Source organism: Erythrolamprus reginae, chromosome 7, assembly GCF_031021105.1.
Source record: "Erythrolamprus reginae isolate rEryReg1 chromosome 7, rEryReg1.hap1, whole genome shotgun sequence".
Taxonomy (NCBI): domain Eukaryota; kingdom Metazoa; phylum Chordata; class Lepidosauria; order Squamata; family Dipsadidae; genus Erythrolamprus; species Erythrolamprus reginae.
Genome location: NC_091956.1, coordinates 12638201 through 12654669, shown reverse-complemented (window position 1 = coordinate 12654669; position 16469 = coordinate 12638201). Strand labels below are relative to the sequence as shown.

Genomic DNA, 16469 nt, shown 5'->3' with positions numbered 1-16469 from the left:
TCCTTCCCTCCATTTCTTTCTTTCCTTTCTTTCTTTCTTCCTTACTTCCTACTTATCTACCTACCTATCTACCTACCTACCTTTCTTTCCCTCCCTCTCTCCCTCCCTCCCTCCGTTCCTTCCTCCCTCCCTCCCTCCCTCCCTTTCTTTTCTTCTTTTCTTTCTTGGTTCCTTACTTCCTACCTATCTACCTTTCTTTGTCTCCCTTTCTCCCTCCCTCATTCACTCACTCACTCACTCATTTATTTATTCATCCATCCATCCATCCATCCATCCACTCACTCACTCACTCACTCACTCACTCACTCACTCACTCACTCATTCATTCATTCATTTCTATTTTAATGAAAAGAAGGACCAGTAGAAGAAGGGAGACAATAATGGCAGTCTTCCAATATCTCAGGGGTTGCCACACAAAGAAGAAGGAGTCAACCTATTATCCAAAGCACCTGAGGGTAGGACAAGAAGCAATGGGTGGAAACTAAACAAGGAGAGAAGCAACTTAGAACTAAGGAGAACATTCCTGCCAGTTAGAACAATTAACTAATCAACTCATTAATTATTATTTCTTTGGACTTATATGCCAGCCAAATACAAATAAAATATAACATAAAACTGTCTAAAAACAATTTGAACCGGTGCACAGTGTAGCACATATTGAGTAGCAACCCGATACTGGCTGTATTCAGTGTATAAGACGTACCAACATTTCTACCCTCTTTTGGGAATGGAAAAGGTGCGTCTTATACTCCGAAAAATACAGTAAGTCAAGGAGTTTATTTATTTATTTATTTATTTACTTACTTACTTACTTACTTACTTACTTACTTACTTACTTACTTACTTACTTATTTAGTCCAATACATAATGCACATTGAAGAGAAAGATATGTAATAATATAAGTAAACAAAAGAATAGAAGAAAAGATATAAAAGTATAGGTAAACATATTTGAAAGGAAGAAAAGATAAATGAGATAATGAGAGACAATTGGACAGGGGACGGAAGGCACACTGGTACACTTATGCACGCCCCTTACTGACCTCTAAGGAACCTGGACAGGTCAATCGTGGATAGTCTAAGGGAAAAATGTTGGGGGTTAGGGGTTGACACTACTGAGTCAGGTAATGAGTTCCACGCTTCGACAACTCGGTTGCTGAAGTCATATTTTTTACAGTCAAGTTTGGAGCGGTTAATATTAAGTTTGAATCTGTTGCGTGCTCTTGTGTTGTTGCGATTGATGCTGAAGTAGTCATTGACAGGTAGAACGTTGCAGCATATGATCTTGTGGGCAATACTTGAACAGCTTTTCTCGAACTTGTGGTTTCTGTCCACAATAAAGAATTCATTTTGTTCCTCTGTGGTTGTGTTGTGCAGTGGTCACTCATCCAATTAATCCACCGGTGGCTGAAGGAGGACCTCTTCCTAGAGACGAAGACCCAAACCAGAGGAGATCAGCAGAACACGAAGCCTTTCCTGACCCAAATGGCTTTGGGGACGATTCGATAAGCCCACAAGGCTCCTGTTCAAGAAGCTGAAATGCGCAGAAGAGTTGCCTTCAACAAGGAAAACATCTTCTTCTTCCCATAGTGGTTGCAAAATGTTCTCCTTTTCTCTTTGAAATGCCTGGTGAGGAATCACGCATGACTCCTACAGGAAGTCAACCACCTTCAAAAATCAAGAAGAAGTCAAAGGATGGGGGGGGGGGGGACAAGTAAGACGATAGTATTTGCAAAGCATGTGAGACGTTTCCTGATTTACTTTATAGCGCCTCCGTGTTGTTATTAAAAAGGACCCTTATGCCGTTGGCTTCAACCACTTTGGAATGAGAACGAGATCCTAGTTCTTCTAAGGGCCGCCCTTCCTTGCTTATTCCTCAACTTGCGTGTGTAAAGAACTTCATTGTTTACATCCGTCTTCAGTTGGTGATCAAATAAAGACCCTAATTTGTTTTATATAATTTTTTTTTAAAAGAAAAGGCTCTGTTTGTCTATGGAGGTCCTCAATTATCCAGGTCATGGTTGTCCCAAAGTTGCTTTTTCAAGAGGCAACTTGACTTTCTTAGAAGATGTTTTGCTTCTCCAAGAAACTACAATTTCTTCTTCTTCTTCTTCTTCTTCTTCTTCTTCTTCTTCTTCTTCTTCTTCTTCTTCTTCTTCTTCTTCTTCTTCTTTTCTTCTTCTTCTTCCTCCCCCTCCTCTTCCTCTTCCTTCTCCTCTTCCTTCTCCTCTTCTTCTTCTTCCTCCTCCTCTTATATGCTAGCCTATGCTATGCTATGCCATATCCTATCCTATCCTATCCTTTTTTTCCTTCCTTCCTTCCTTCCTTCCTTCCTTCCTCCCTCCCTCCCTTCCTTACTTCTTCTCAAGAAGCCTCCTGATGAGGAGTGAAACAACAAACCAGAAAGTCCACTCAAAAAAACACCTTTGGGGCAAAAAGCCCAATGGTTTTACACCTGCTCCTTATGTATACACTGTATTTGATTATCTGTTATCATTTTGCCTTTAATTCCAGATAATTCCATCAGAACCAATCACTCATCATTCAAGTCAATTCAATATTGTTATCCTGATTATGCCTTTGGATGGCAATAGAGCAAAGATGCAGAGAAGGAACAATTTTCTGGAGTGAGAATAGGGAATACAGTATTCACAAATGAATATTGCATTCTGTTTTGGTCAACACGTTGCAAAAAAGATGTTGGGACCAGTGATGGGCTGCCAGAACTTTTACTGCCACACTGTGGGCATGGCTTATTTTGTGGATGTGATTTGATGGTCATGTGACTGGGAAGGAGTGGCTTGCCAGCCATGTCACCAAATGGGAGGGGCTTAACAATCATGTGACCAGAGGTGGCTTAAAGGTCATGTGACTGGGTGGGAGTGGCTTATCAACCAAGATAAGTTTTCAGTTGATTTAGTCCCATTATTTGAATAGCCACAAAAGGAACAAATGATAGACAGCAATATTTGTTGAGGAGCACAGTCACATTTTAAGGTTTTGTCCTGAACCCCCAAGTTCAATTTGCTTCCTTTGCTGTCAAAGTTCAGTTCTCAATAATGATTAAAATGATAAAAGTATTTAAGTAACAATGAAAGAGCTTGCAAGCCATTAATAGCTGGGGACCTTGGTAGAACCTGGTTAGGGCTGGAAAGAAACTTACTGCGAGCAAGTTAGAGTAATGAAAAAAACTCTGCAAAGACTTAGAGCTTAGAAAACATTCTTCGCAGACAGTAACATGAAAAAAACTGCAAGATAAAGAGCTGGGAAGATTGTTAGCACCTAGTTAGGGCTGGAAAAAAGCTTCGAAAAAGCTGCATTCAAAGTATAAGATGCACCTGAATTTTCAGCCTCTTTTAGGGAGGAAAAAGTTTGCATTTAATACTCTGAAAAATACGGTAAGCTGTCTGACTTTGTTGGACCATGGCACTCATATCTTCTTTGACTTATAGTGGAATTGTCTATATTCCCTTCGGAATCATTGTTTGGCCTTAAAAGCCTTAACCTGGATATTTTACATGGCCTTTCGTTTCATATACTCTTCCTTTCTTGCATTCTCTACATTGCTCTGGATATCAGAACTCCAGAGTTAAGAAATATTAATGCCAAGCTGCAGATAATAATTTATAATTTATTTTTTTAGAGTTGGATTAAAACATTATTGCTCAGAAAGAAGTTGGGCTGAAAATTATTTAAATAAATGCGGTTCCTTGGCTGCTTTATTGCATGCTTATTTATCACATATTGTTATATGACTGCATTTTGCAAATTACTTTCCATTAACTGAGCCAGAAGGGTTTCAAAGGAAATACGTCTGTAAGATAAACCAGGAGATAGGGATAAGGGAATTCATTCGAGTACACTAGAAATGGGTTAATTTTAAACCTGCTTATTCTTAATATTCGAATTGTATGATGTCAAACAGCAATTATTTAACAATTATGATTACAAACAGAGTAGGTTTATAACCGTAATCTAACATAGACTATAATATTTACTCGATATTAAGAATATCAGAAATTAAACAGGCTTTAATTACAGTCACGATGGTTGAAACATATAATTTTAGGGTAACTTTCAGATCAATATTTGGCATGGATTTCTTTCTATTTCTTTTCCCCCGCACTTCAGTAAGTAAGTATTTGTTAAACATCAACTCCTTGTTGTCATAAGGCAAAGAGATAGCCAAGCTGGGTTCTGTCAAAGTCTGTAGGGACTATGGTCAGCCTCAGAAATCTGTGCTCCGAACTTGAATGTAATGCAATGCAATAGAATTTATTTTATTTATTTTATTTATTTATTGGATTTGTATGCCGCCCCTCTCTGTAGACTCGGGGCGGCTAACAACAGTAATAAAAACAGCATATAACAATCCAATATTAAAACAGTTAAAACCCTTATTATAAAACCAAACATGCATACAGACATACCATGCATAAAATTGTAAAGGCCTAGGGGGAAAGAGTATCTCAGTTCCCCATGCCTGGCGGCAGAGGTGGGTTTTAAGAAGCTTACGAAAGGCAAGGAGGGTGAGGGCAATTCTAATCTCTGGGGGGAGATGGTTCCAGAGGGCCGGGGCTGCCACAGAGAAGGCTCTTCTCCTCGGTCCCGCCAAGCGACATTGTTTAGTTGACGGGACCTGGAGAAGACCCACTCTGTGGGACCTAACTGGTCGCTGGGATTCGTGCAGCAGAAGGCGGTCTCTGAGATAATGTAGAGTAGAGATGAGATTATAATGTAGAGTAGAGATGAGATTATAATGAATTGAATACAGTGGAATGGAATGGATTGTTGGAATGGAATAGAATGCACAGATTGCAATAGAATATAGAGTAGAGTAGACAGCGATGGGCTACCAAAATTTTTACTATCACACTGTGGGTGTGGCTTATGCATTTTGTTTCAACATCTTTCAGTGCAAATTGGGTGCTCTGGGGTGGAGCTCCAAATTTTGCTACCGGAACTGCGTCCCTGACCATTCCCGTAGGAGCCCATCACTGAGAGTAGAGTAGAATATACAATGAATAGAACACAATGGAATGGAAAGAAATAGAATGCAATAGAATATTGAGTAGAGTAGAGTAACAAAATAAAGAATAATAGACTAGACGACTAGAGTAGAGTAGAGTAGAGTAGAATAGAATTAGAATGGAATGGAAGAATAAAGGACAAAAATAGAATACAATAGAAAATAAGACTAGACTAGAATAGAATAGAATAGAATAGAATAGAATAGAATGAAGAATAAAGGAACAAAATAGAATAGAAATAATACTAGACTAGACTAGACAGACTAGACTAGAATATGATCCACTATTATTTCTCAGGAACATATTCAAAGTACGGTTATGTAACTGCTGATCCTTGAGGGTGTGTTTACACTCATGTGAAACGGTGTGATTTTATTTTATTTGCAGAAATCGCCATAATAACCAGGTACCTGGGTATGGAAGGCCACTTCTGACAGCTGTAATGACGTCAAATTGTAGATACTAGACATGGGAAACACGGGGTCAACAGTTTCTTGATTGGAAAGGAGTAATAAAACGTAGCTAGGAAGATAAATACACAATATCTATATAGTTTAATTGTTTTGTTTTGTTTTTAAACCCATGGCTATTAGACAGTGAGAAGCCTACAGCCAGCTGATGAAGAGCCTTTTCATAATAAGCAATAGTGGCCAATATCTATAGCTCAAGTGTAGGATGAGGGTGGAGGTTCTTTCTCCAAGGTTAGGGGTTGGTTTCTGAACATTTTGTTACTAGGCTAAGTTAACATCGTCAGCAGAGTTTAGGGGACGTGAGTATTGTGTTCTTCCGCTTATAAGGGGTTCGTGTGGTCGGCAGGTTGTCAGGGTTCCAAATAACATCTAAGTTCAAGTTCAGAAAAATGCACTTCTAGTTTGCCGTTGTGCTGTTTTTTGTACTCTGGAGCAGTGTTTTTCAACCAGTGTGCTTCACTAGTGTGCCGCGAGACATGGTCAGGTGTGCCGCGAAGCTCAGCAAGAGAGAGAAAGAGAGAGAGAGAGAAAGCAAGAGAGAGAGAGAGAAAGAAAACAAGAGAGAGAGAGAGAAAAAAAGAGAGAGAGAGAAAGAAAGGCAGGGAAGGAGGGAGAGATAGAAAGAGCAAAAAAGAGAGGAAGGAAGGGAGAAAGAAAGGGATGGAGAGAGGAAGGAAGGAAGAGAGAGAAAGAGGGAGAGAAATAGAGTGAAAGGGAGGAAGAGAGAGATAATTTTTTTGTCCAAACTTTTTTTAGCCCCCCCACTTCCCCCCCCCCGCTCAATGTGCCCCATGATTTTGTATATGTAAAAAATGTGCCGCAGCTCAAAAAAGGTTGAAAATCACTGCTCTGGAGGATTCAGGGAAGCTTCCTGAAGCTGTGGAGTGCAAAAAACCCCCAGCACATTGTGTAAACCAAAAGTGCATTTTCCGAACTTCTGTTTTGCCTGTTGTACTGTTTTTTGCACTCCGGCACTTCAGAAATCTTCCCTGAACCCTCCAAAGTGTAAAAAATGGAACAACAGGCAAACCAGAAATGCATTTTCCTGCACTTCCAGTTTGCTCATTTGGGGCATTTTTTTCACTTACCAGGCTTCAGAAAGGCCTGTGGTCATGTGAGGAGGGCAGCTTGGGGGAGTGTGCAAGCATGGGAGAGGAGGGGAGGGATATGGGCCCATGCATACATTCCCCTTATATAGAGCGCCGGTGAGACCACATTTGGAATACTGTGTTCAGTTCTGGAGACCTCACCTATAAAAAGATATTGACAAAATTGAACGGCTCCAAAGACGGGCTACAAGAATGGTGGAAGGTCTTAAGCATAAAACGTATCAGGAAAGACTTAATGAACTCAATCTGTATAGTCTGGAGGACAGAAGGAAAAGGGGGGACATGATCGAAACATTTAAATATGTGAAAGGGTTAAATAAGGTTCAGGAGGGAAGTGTTTTTAATAGGAAAGTGAACACAAGAACAAGGGGGCACAATCTGAGGTTAGTTGGGGGAAAGATCAAAGGCAACATGAGAAAATATTATTTTACTGAAAGAGTAGTAGATCCTTGGAACAAACTTCCAGCAGACGTGGTTGGTAAATCCACAGTAACCGAATTTAAACATGCCTGGGATAAACATACTGTATATCCATTGTAAGATGAAATACAGGAAATAGTATAAGGGCAGACTAGATGGACCATGAGGTCTTTTTCTGCCGTCAGTCTTCTATGTTTCTATGTTTCTAACACCCTCCCCTCCCCACACCATTTTTGGCACATGAACCAAAAAAGGTTTGCCATCACTGCCCTATTCCATTTCAGGCAAGTGGCTGTCCAGTCTCTTCTTGAAAACATCCAGCGATGGAGCAACCACAACATCTGCTATCATCTGTTCTTTCCTTGTACTGCCAAGTCCTTGGCTCCTAAGTAGCTGACAACCCAGCACTCCTTGATTGACAAGGAGCCCGTTTCCCAGCTTGTTTGACACTTCCAGATAACATTATCCACGCTACATAATCCGTCTCAAATAGGATTATGGGCAGTCTTCAATAATCTAAGCCACTAGATCAGATGGACAGTCTTCTTCCCTGTTGTGTAATCCATGTCCTCCCCATCCAAGGAAGTGTCCAAAGAATGTCAATCAATCCATGGTCAGTCCCAAATGCAGGTCATTCAGAGGGGGGTTCCTGTCAGGTTCAGACCAGTTCTATAGAACTTGTTCTGCCTGGCGTGACAGATGAGCAATAATTAGGGTCAAAATAAACACAGTTTAATAAATACAAATATATATACTGTTGTGGTTAGCTCTGGCCCAGCTCCTGCCCCAAGGACTGTGGATGTGGGGGAGACATCCACATGCTGCAGGCCTGTTTTGCTCCCAGTGGAATCTGATGATGAAGGCTCCTCTGACCAAGAAGACATGAGTGACAGGGAGGAGGAGAGTGTGGCAGACAGCTCAGAAGGAGAACAATTATCTAGCTCCTCCTTGGATTCGGAACAAGAGTTAATGATACAGCCACGCATGCAGAGAGCGATGCATAGGCAGCAACAACTGAGAGATTATTATCAAAGAAAATGAGGCCACCTGTGGTTGGGTGGGGCTGTGGTAATTACTGGGGCTGCTATAAATAGCAGCCTGTGGGTTTGGCCATTGTGGAGGATTATCTGATCATTATGTTTCGTGCCTGCTTTGCTGACTTTTACCTTTGTGTGCTGATTTTTCCCCGCTTAGAAACTAAACCAGAGCAAAGTGTGTTTCACTTTGTGAAAGCAGAAAGACTGTGAATTTCCTCACAGCTGCAAGCTAAGTATCTCAGAACTGATAAGGGACTTGTACAAATTACCGGTTTGTTTGGAGACAAGTGCTCTTTGCTATACCAAAAGAGGGCTTCGTTTATTTGCATTTTCGATATAAAGAACATTGTTTTGAATTTTCAAACGTGTGTGTGTCTGAAATTGTATCTGTGCATTTTCGGGAGGATTCTACCAGAGAGCTCGACAGAACATATACAAATATATTTCAGTAACAAGTAATAATTTGGCTGAGAATCGCAGTGACGGCAAAATAATGTCTCTTTACTGCCAAAGAGTTATCTGAGTTGTCTTCAAGGCTGATAACAAATGTCCAACCCACCCACCAAAGTTTGTAAATAGTGTCCGAACTGGGCTGAAGCAAGGGTACTCACTATTTTTTGCAATAACTACAGTCTTTAATAAAGCAATTTTCCAAAAGCTGGGTTTCTCCAAGAAAGTAGGGTTTCTTTGTCCTGGTTTAGATAAAACTCTGAATCTGTTTCTCTTTCTCTGTTAAACCACGAACGATAACTCCTGCAAAGATCACTCTCACAAACCTCCCCTTTTATGCACACCGCAGAATTCCGTATTACTCTCTGCTGTGATCAAGATCTCCTCCTGCGTCTGTGAAGCTGTTCCTATCTCCCCCTAATCTTTTGCACACACACGTCTAGGATGGGATCATCAATCACCCCATCCTCATCCGACCCAGACAAGGCCCTAGCTGAGGGTTCCATAGGCATTGCAGGGGCCTCCACCTCTGTCTCTCTCCAGAACCTTCAGCTTCCATCTCTCCTTCCTCCTCACTGTCTGAATCCTTTGATAGCCACACAGGTCTCCGATGCTTGGACTCATCTGACTCAAAGTCTGTTACCAGAGGAGCTGGCTGTGATCTAACCACAACAGAACTGGTAGCAGGGATTTCCTCCGTTCGCTGAACTAGCAGTGATGTCGACTGTAAAAAATACGACTTCAGATTCACCCCCCTCAATATTTTTTTTTCAAACTCTAAACTTCCTTAATTATATCACTTACTTAAATAAATTTCAAATATTTTTAACTGCTCTGCTTTCACTTTCCTCTTTCATAAATCATCTTTATTTATCTTTTACTAACATATATATATGTAGATTGTTCTGAGTTCGGGTTTTGCCCCGTGTAATATTTTGAGTGTCTATGCGACGTTTCGGTGAAATCACATTCACCATCATCAGGCTGAAGTTTCAAGCTTCATGCTGTTGTAAATATGGAATGTTTGCAACTGCCATTTCTTTCTTGTATATAGTGTTAGGGGTGCATGATATTTATGTGGGGCCTGGTGATATGTGGCTTTTTACTTGTTGGCTGGGGTGTTGATAGACAGACAGAAGACACAGAAGCAGAATAACAGAGTTGGAAGGGGCCTTGTAAGCAGAGGTAGGCTTATTTCAAAGTAGGTTGATACACAGTAGTATCTTAATAATATTTGGCAATATTTGGCACGTTTTTGCTGACAACTTAATTTATTTTGCTTCATGCTATCCGTGTCAAATTATGTATGATCAATCACAGCCCGCGTGAGCTGCAAATAGATCTAATCCGGAGGCGACGGATAAAAGTTACAGAAAAGCTTAAAAACGAAGTTACTTTTATTAACAGAAAACAATAAAATCAGTTATGCCTGATCACAGGCTGTTACTGCACGTCTACATAGCTAGAGAGTTAAAAGCAAGATGGGGATTTTCTCCTTCTTCATCAGGAGGAGAGGAAGTGACGCTGACTATCTAGACAGGATTTACATCACAGTGGTCGGAGCTAAATTAACATACACAGAGAGTTAACTATTTTATTACTGAATGTCTCTGAATGTCTCTGGGGCTGGCAATACAGAGCGTGACAATCTGCTGCCAACATTTTTAGACACAGTAAACATCCGGTCTTTCCTCGTCTCCCACGGTAATCACAGTGAAGCCAAGCGCTACATGTGTTTTGTCATATTTCCTCATCTTAGCTTTTGGGAGACTTACGTTTGTCTCATTGTCTCCGTCTCTCTCCTCCTTTCTTTTCATCCCTGTTTAAATATTTTTCCATGGTGTCCCTTCAGGTTTTGTTATCTGTACTTCATATCTCCTGCTCTGTGTTGTGTGCTATTGTTCGGGGCAAAAAATCCTTATTCCCTGAGGCAAAAAAAGCCATGTTCCCATGGGTCACGTGCCCCTTCGGCATTGCTCCGCACCCCCCCCAACAAGGACCTGCCCCACTATTTGAGAAACACTGGGCTAACCTATTAAAGCAAGGTCTGCAAGTGACCAGAGAAAGAATTGGCTAATGGGACATATTGGGAAATCCAGTTGGGTGTAGTGCTGAAGGCATCATGCTGGAAACCACTTGATCATGAATTCGTTTCAAACCGTAGGTACAAAACAAGTTGAATGACCCTGGGCCAGGTACAGGTAGTCCTCGATTTACAACTGTAGTGACCATTCAAAGTTGTGACAATCCTGAAAAAAATGACTTGTAAGCATTTTTCACACTGACGCCATTGCCATTTTGGGGACAATTATGGTCGTAATTTAAGGACCACCTGTTTCCTCTCTACCCTTGCCTTATCCAGGAGTTGAAAGCCCCCTGATTGATTAATTGATCGATTGAACGAACGATGAATGAGTAGCATTCTAAGTAGTAAAAAATAAATGTATGTAATTGTTGTGGTTGGCCTTGGGCCAGCTCCTGCAATGGGAAATTTGGATGTTGGCTTAGGAGAGTCCTCAGGTTCCCAGAGACTTGTCTTACTGCCATCAGCTTCGGACAATGAGGATTCCTTGCCAAGGTTAGACGTTGGGGAAGAAGAATAATCACCAGATAGAAAGATGGATGCAGCCAGCCCATTGGTTAATGACCCCATTAGTGGGTCATCGGACTCGGAGGAGGAGGATCGGTGGATAGATGCCAGAATGCGCAGGCTCATGGTCAGAAGGGACCAACTGCATAGGTATCGTTGGAGATAAGGGAGGACACCTGTGGCTCAGGCAATTAGGCTAATAGGGCTGCTGATAAATTGCCAGTGTTGCAGAGAGCGCGTGTGGGAGATTATCTGTTTGAAGAAGGAGACGTCGTGTTTGCATTTTGTTCCTGGTTTTTCACAGACTCTTGGGGATATTTCACAACTAAGTAAAAACTTGGGTACTGACTGGAAGAGGTCTGGCTGTGACACTTCCACAACTGCTGTTATCTGCTTGGCTTGTTTTTGCTCTCGCAATTTTCAAGGACTATTAACTGTAATTTGCTCAGTTTAAAGTGTGTGCTCAGCTTTATTTTGGATAAACGGCTTTTCTGTTTACTTTACAACAGCATGTGTGTTTGAATTTACATTTCTGAGTTAATTGGGGCTTGTAATGTGAAGCCCGGCATAACAGCAATGTACGTATATGTATGGTTATAAATGAAATGCACACATAATGATATAAAATAAGACATTATTATACCTGAGGGTTTTTTATAAAAATAGAGTTTTGTCATTTATTGTCTTTTTAAAATCTTTTAATTTTCCATTTTTGGTATTGCATTCAATATCCTGTAATTCTTTTCCAATGATACAAAAACCACACCAAATTACAATATCAATCCATTTTACAGTGTTGGTCATTTTTAGTTTTAACCACAATTAAGGAAGAACCCTTGTTACAAACCAAACCAAAGCCAAAGGGACTAAGATGTATGTATGTATGTGTGTGTGTGTGTGTGTGTGTGTGTGTATGTATGTATGCATGTATATAACATATTTTTGCTGATAATGAAAAGGAAGGGAGATTAGTATAGATCTATTTCAAGCTATTTTTCTCTCATCAGCTATCCATACCCTTACCGGGATTTGAACCTGAGAAATCTGCCTGTAAGGAAGTAGCTTTAAGCTCTAGACCACCCACAGGTTCTTCTCCTGTGTATATTCAAATCCTGGCAAGGATATGGCTAGCTGATGAAAGCAAAATAGCTTGAAATAGATCTATACTAGTCTCCTTTCCTTTTCATTAACAGCAAAAATACGTTACACACACAAACACACGCACACATATATATCTCACAATATTTTAACACATCACAGAAATGAAAGCATTTGGGTTTCTGTTTTTTGTTTTTTGCTTTTTTTGACAATTCTTATTATACCAAGCAATATTCCCACTCATTCTTTTCAAAAATAGGATGACCCAAAGCTATACAGTAGTATCTCTAGATACGAGCCGCTCTACATGCGAGTATTTCCAGATACGAGCTAGGAGGGGAGACATTTCTGTTCTAGTCCCGAGCTGAAATTTGGGATACGACCCGAGCGTCCACTAGGTGGCGCAAGAATCCTTGCTTTTGGTTATCTCGGAGGGGAAAAAAGTTATTTGTTCCAGAATACGAGTTGCCTCGAGATACAAGCTCCCTTATGGAACCAATTATGCTCGTATCTAGGGGTACTACTGTATTACCAAACTCTTTCCCTCCCACTCTCTTCCCCATCGTTCCTCATAAACACCACAACATTGTAAAATACGCAATACATAATTCAAATTTCACAAGCAGGGTTCCTTAGAGAACAAATACAAAACTGTACACTAAAAAAAAACAACCAACCAACCCACCACACACGTTATAAATAATAATGGGAAATGCTAAAAAGAGAGGCATTTACCACGATCTGATGTTTTTGGAGGGGGCCATCTAGAGGTCTACCTCCCTGAATCTACCTATTGCCTTCTACTTTAGATACCTTCCTATCCCAGCAAGCTGACTTCAGGTTAACAAGAGAGCACCAGGTTGGAGAAAGAAAATGCAAGGAACATTTCATGATTGGAGAAGAGAAATGGGGAAGTGACGTGAGATCCTGATGTTTATTTACTTTATTTCATTTATTTATTTATTTATTTATTTTATTGGATTTGTATGCCGCCCCTCTCTGCAGACTCGGGGCGGCTAACAGCAGCAATAAAACAGCATATAACAATAATCCAATACTAAAAACAGTTAAAAACCCATTATTATAAAAACCAATCATACATACAGACATACCATGCATAAAATTGTAAAGGCCTAGGGGGAAAGTGTATCTCAATTCCCCATGCCAGGAGGCAGAGGTGGGTTTTAAGCAGCTTACGAAAGGCAAGGAGGGTGGGGGCAATTCTAATCTCTGGGGGGAGTTGGTTCCAGAGGGCCGGGGCCGCCACAGAGAATGCTCTTCCCCTGGGCCCCGCCAAGCGACATTGTTTAGTTGACGGTACTCGGAGAAGACCCACTCTGTGGGACCTAACTGGTCGCTGGGATTCGTGCAGCAGAAGGCGGTCCTTGAGATATTCTGGTCCGGTGCCATGAAGGGCTTTATAGGTCATAACCAACACTTTGAATTGTGACTGGAAACTGATCGGCAACCAATGCAGACTGCGGAGTGTTGGTGTGACGTGGGCATATTTGGGAAAGCCCATGATTGCTCTCGCAGCTGCATTCTGCACGATCTGTTGACGTAGACTTGAACTTGTGGGTCCTTTCATCATTTTTTCCTCTTTTGTACTGTTGGCATGTGCAAGGTGGGTATGTTGAGGTCTGATGGGGACACATGACATTGGGTGGAAGCCACTTTCAAGTGTGATCTACAACTTTAGAAACCAGGATAGTTTGAAGGCTCTGGACCAGCATTGGGTTCCTACAGGTAGGAACCTACAATACGGTAGGGGAAATGATGATGTTCATGCAGCTCCAAGTGACTGGCAGGTGGGCACATGTCTCAGAGCAAGATTTGGTGTCTGCATATGTGCAGGAAGCAAAATCTCGCGAGAGGTCGCATAGCCGCGTGAGATTTCAGTGATTTTCAGTGGTTTTTTGCTTTTGAGCAGGTGCTGAAGCAAAAAACCACCGAAATCTTGCGAGGGCGCGCATGTTTCATCAACACTCCATGGCTTGCACTGGCTGCCGATCAGTTTCTGGTCACAATTCAAAGTGTTGGTTGTGACCTATAAAACCCTACGTGGCATCAGACCAGAATATCTTCAGGAATGCCTTCTGCTGCACAAATCCCAGCGACCGATCAGGTCCCACAGAGTTGGCCTTCTCCGGATCCCGTTGACTAAACAATGCTGTCTGGCGGGACCCAGGGGAAGAGCCTTCCCTGTGGTGGCCCCGGCCCTCTAGAATCAGCTCCCTCCAGAGATTAGGACTGCTGTTAGGTTGTGTGATTGTTTTTTATAATAAGGTTTTTAAATTGTTCTTAATATTAGATTTGTACATTGTGTATTGTTGTTGTGAGCCGCTCCGAGTCCTCGGAGAGGGGCGGCATACAAATCTAATAAATAATAATAATTGTTATTGTTATTATCCCCTTGTGAGATTTTGCACCACATGGAATGCACCAGTAGTGGCAGGAGCCAGCAGCCCTTCACTGCTCTGGACCATGGTTGACACAGGTTATATTGTTCTGAACATCTGATCAGAGAACTATCAAAACTATCTCCAGTTTCAAATTTCACCCACCAACCAAAACCTACTTCCATATCTGATGACCCTAATGAGACTTGGATAAAGTATTTGTTCCCATTTTGGGTTAAGGCGGGCTATGTTCATTGAATGGTCATAGCATCAACATTGAACTAAAGACATTTGGAATTGTACCATGGCAAACATCAATGGCTAGTTGCATCCTCAGTTTTTACTCACACCTCTTTCGGAGTGGGAAGCTCCATAAAATCAATTAAATGAATTCTATAATCATGAAGAAGCTGCCACAGACATGTGGCACTGCTTCAACTTTGAAGAGCATCTACAGAGTCACTGGTGGGAGGTCCACCATAAATGTCATGTTCTAAGAAATTGGTGGAGAAGGAAGCAATTATGGGACCTAACTTTGTTTCCCCACCTTCCCTGTTCAAAACAACTATTTTGTTTCCTTGTTAATTCAAATTATCAGCCTTCTTTCCACCTTAGGAAGAAAAAGTTACAATCTCCAGATTAAGTTACAAAGACATAAAACCAAGTTCTTGGTGATGTTTTATGTTCAATCAGTACTACATATTTTTCCCTACATAGGGACTGAAAAACATGACCATTATCCATCCAGTAAGAAATGATAGAATTAAGAGAATTGTTTAAATTGATAAATTGATTCATCCATCCAATAAAATATCCCCGAAGAGCTAAAATCTTGGTCCATAAAGCGGAGAAATATTTAATTATGTATAAACATAAGTGTATTGTATATTCTCTATTTTCTAATCCTATTTTATCCAGTTTACTCCCCTTCTTACGCTTCTGCCCAGTTCCACATTAAATAATATGAAATCAGCCCTGAAACATTTTCTACTTCTCAAGTTTTGTGAACATGGCTCCTAGTTCTTCAACCATCAGCTACTCTAGTCCTTAAACCAGCCACCATGTTGGAAACCCAACTTTGGTTTACTTGGAAAGAGTTCCCATTTTCCCACTAAACAATGATTCCACTGAAGGGGAACAAGAGGTAGATAGAGTTACAGATCAGAGGGGGTCAACCAGAAAGCATAGACACATACAAAGGCATCTTCTGCTCTTCTGAGAAATTTTTTCAGAAGACCAAAAGTCTACGGAATCGTCTGTCGGCATTCTGTTTAACAAATGCTAGTATCAGTGATTGGGTGTGAAGACATTTTTTGTGCTTCCCAAACAAGCAACATTATCATAAGAAAGATAAAAGTTTTCATCAACAACAGGAGGGACTTGATCACAAAGTTGAGCCGCCATTTTGATTCTTTTTTACTCTTCCTCCCCCACTACATTATTGGTTTAATAAGTGCTTTATGTTGGCTGTGTTGTGCTGTTTCTGCCAGGTGCCAATTATTATTATTAATAATACCACAGAAACTTCACATCTATGAAATTGCAACAGAATTAATTCCTTTCTGCATAACGTTGAATTAAATGCGAACGGTTCGTTCTCCGGACTTTTCGTGCTTGGTTCAATTCTTCTCTGCTTTTATTTATCTCTCTTGGTGACCTTCACACGGCAAGACCAGCTGGTCACAGAACCCCCTGACCACATGAGAACAATAAAAGTGGAGAAGAACCCAGATGCTTCAACCAAGCCCAGAGATGAGAAGTAAAAGAGCAACAAACCAACATCTTATCACCTAAATAGCTTTTCTAAGTTGGTTACATCTTAAGCTTTCTTAAATGCTCAATTCTTGAGTCCAAGCATTTGTACAAA

At 40.9% G+C, this 16469-nt stretch overlaps 1 protein-coding gene across 2 annotated transcripts in view; it reads left to right on the top strand.

The window, feature by feature from the left end:
* SEL1L3 (SEL1L family member 3) overlaps positions 1-1959 on the top strand; it is a 50056-nt gene extending 48097 nt beyond the window's left edge. For both annotated transcript variants that reach the window (XM_070756987.1, XM_070756988.1), the window contains one exon: positions 1377-1959. In XM_070756987.1, the coding sequence (XP_070613088.1) occupies positions 1377-1537 (161 nt within the window). In that variant the 3' untranslated portion in view covers positions 1538-1959. The remainder of the gene's footprint in view (positions 1-1376) is intronic.
* The last annotated feature ends 14510 nt before the right edge of the window (positions 1960-16469 follow it).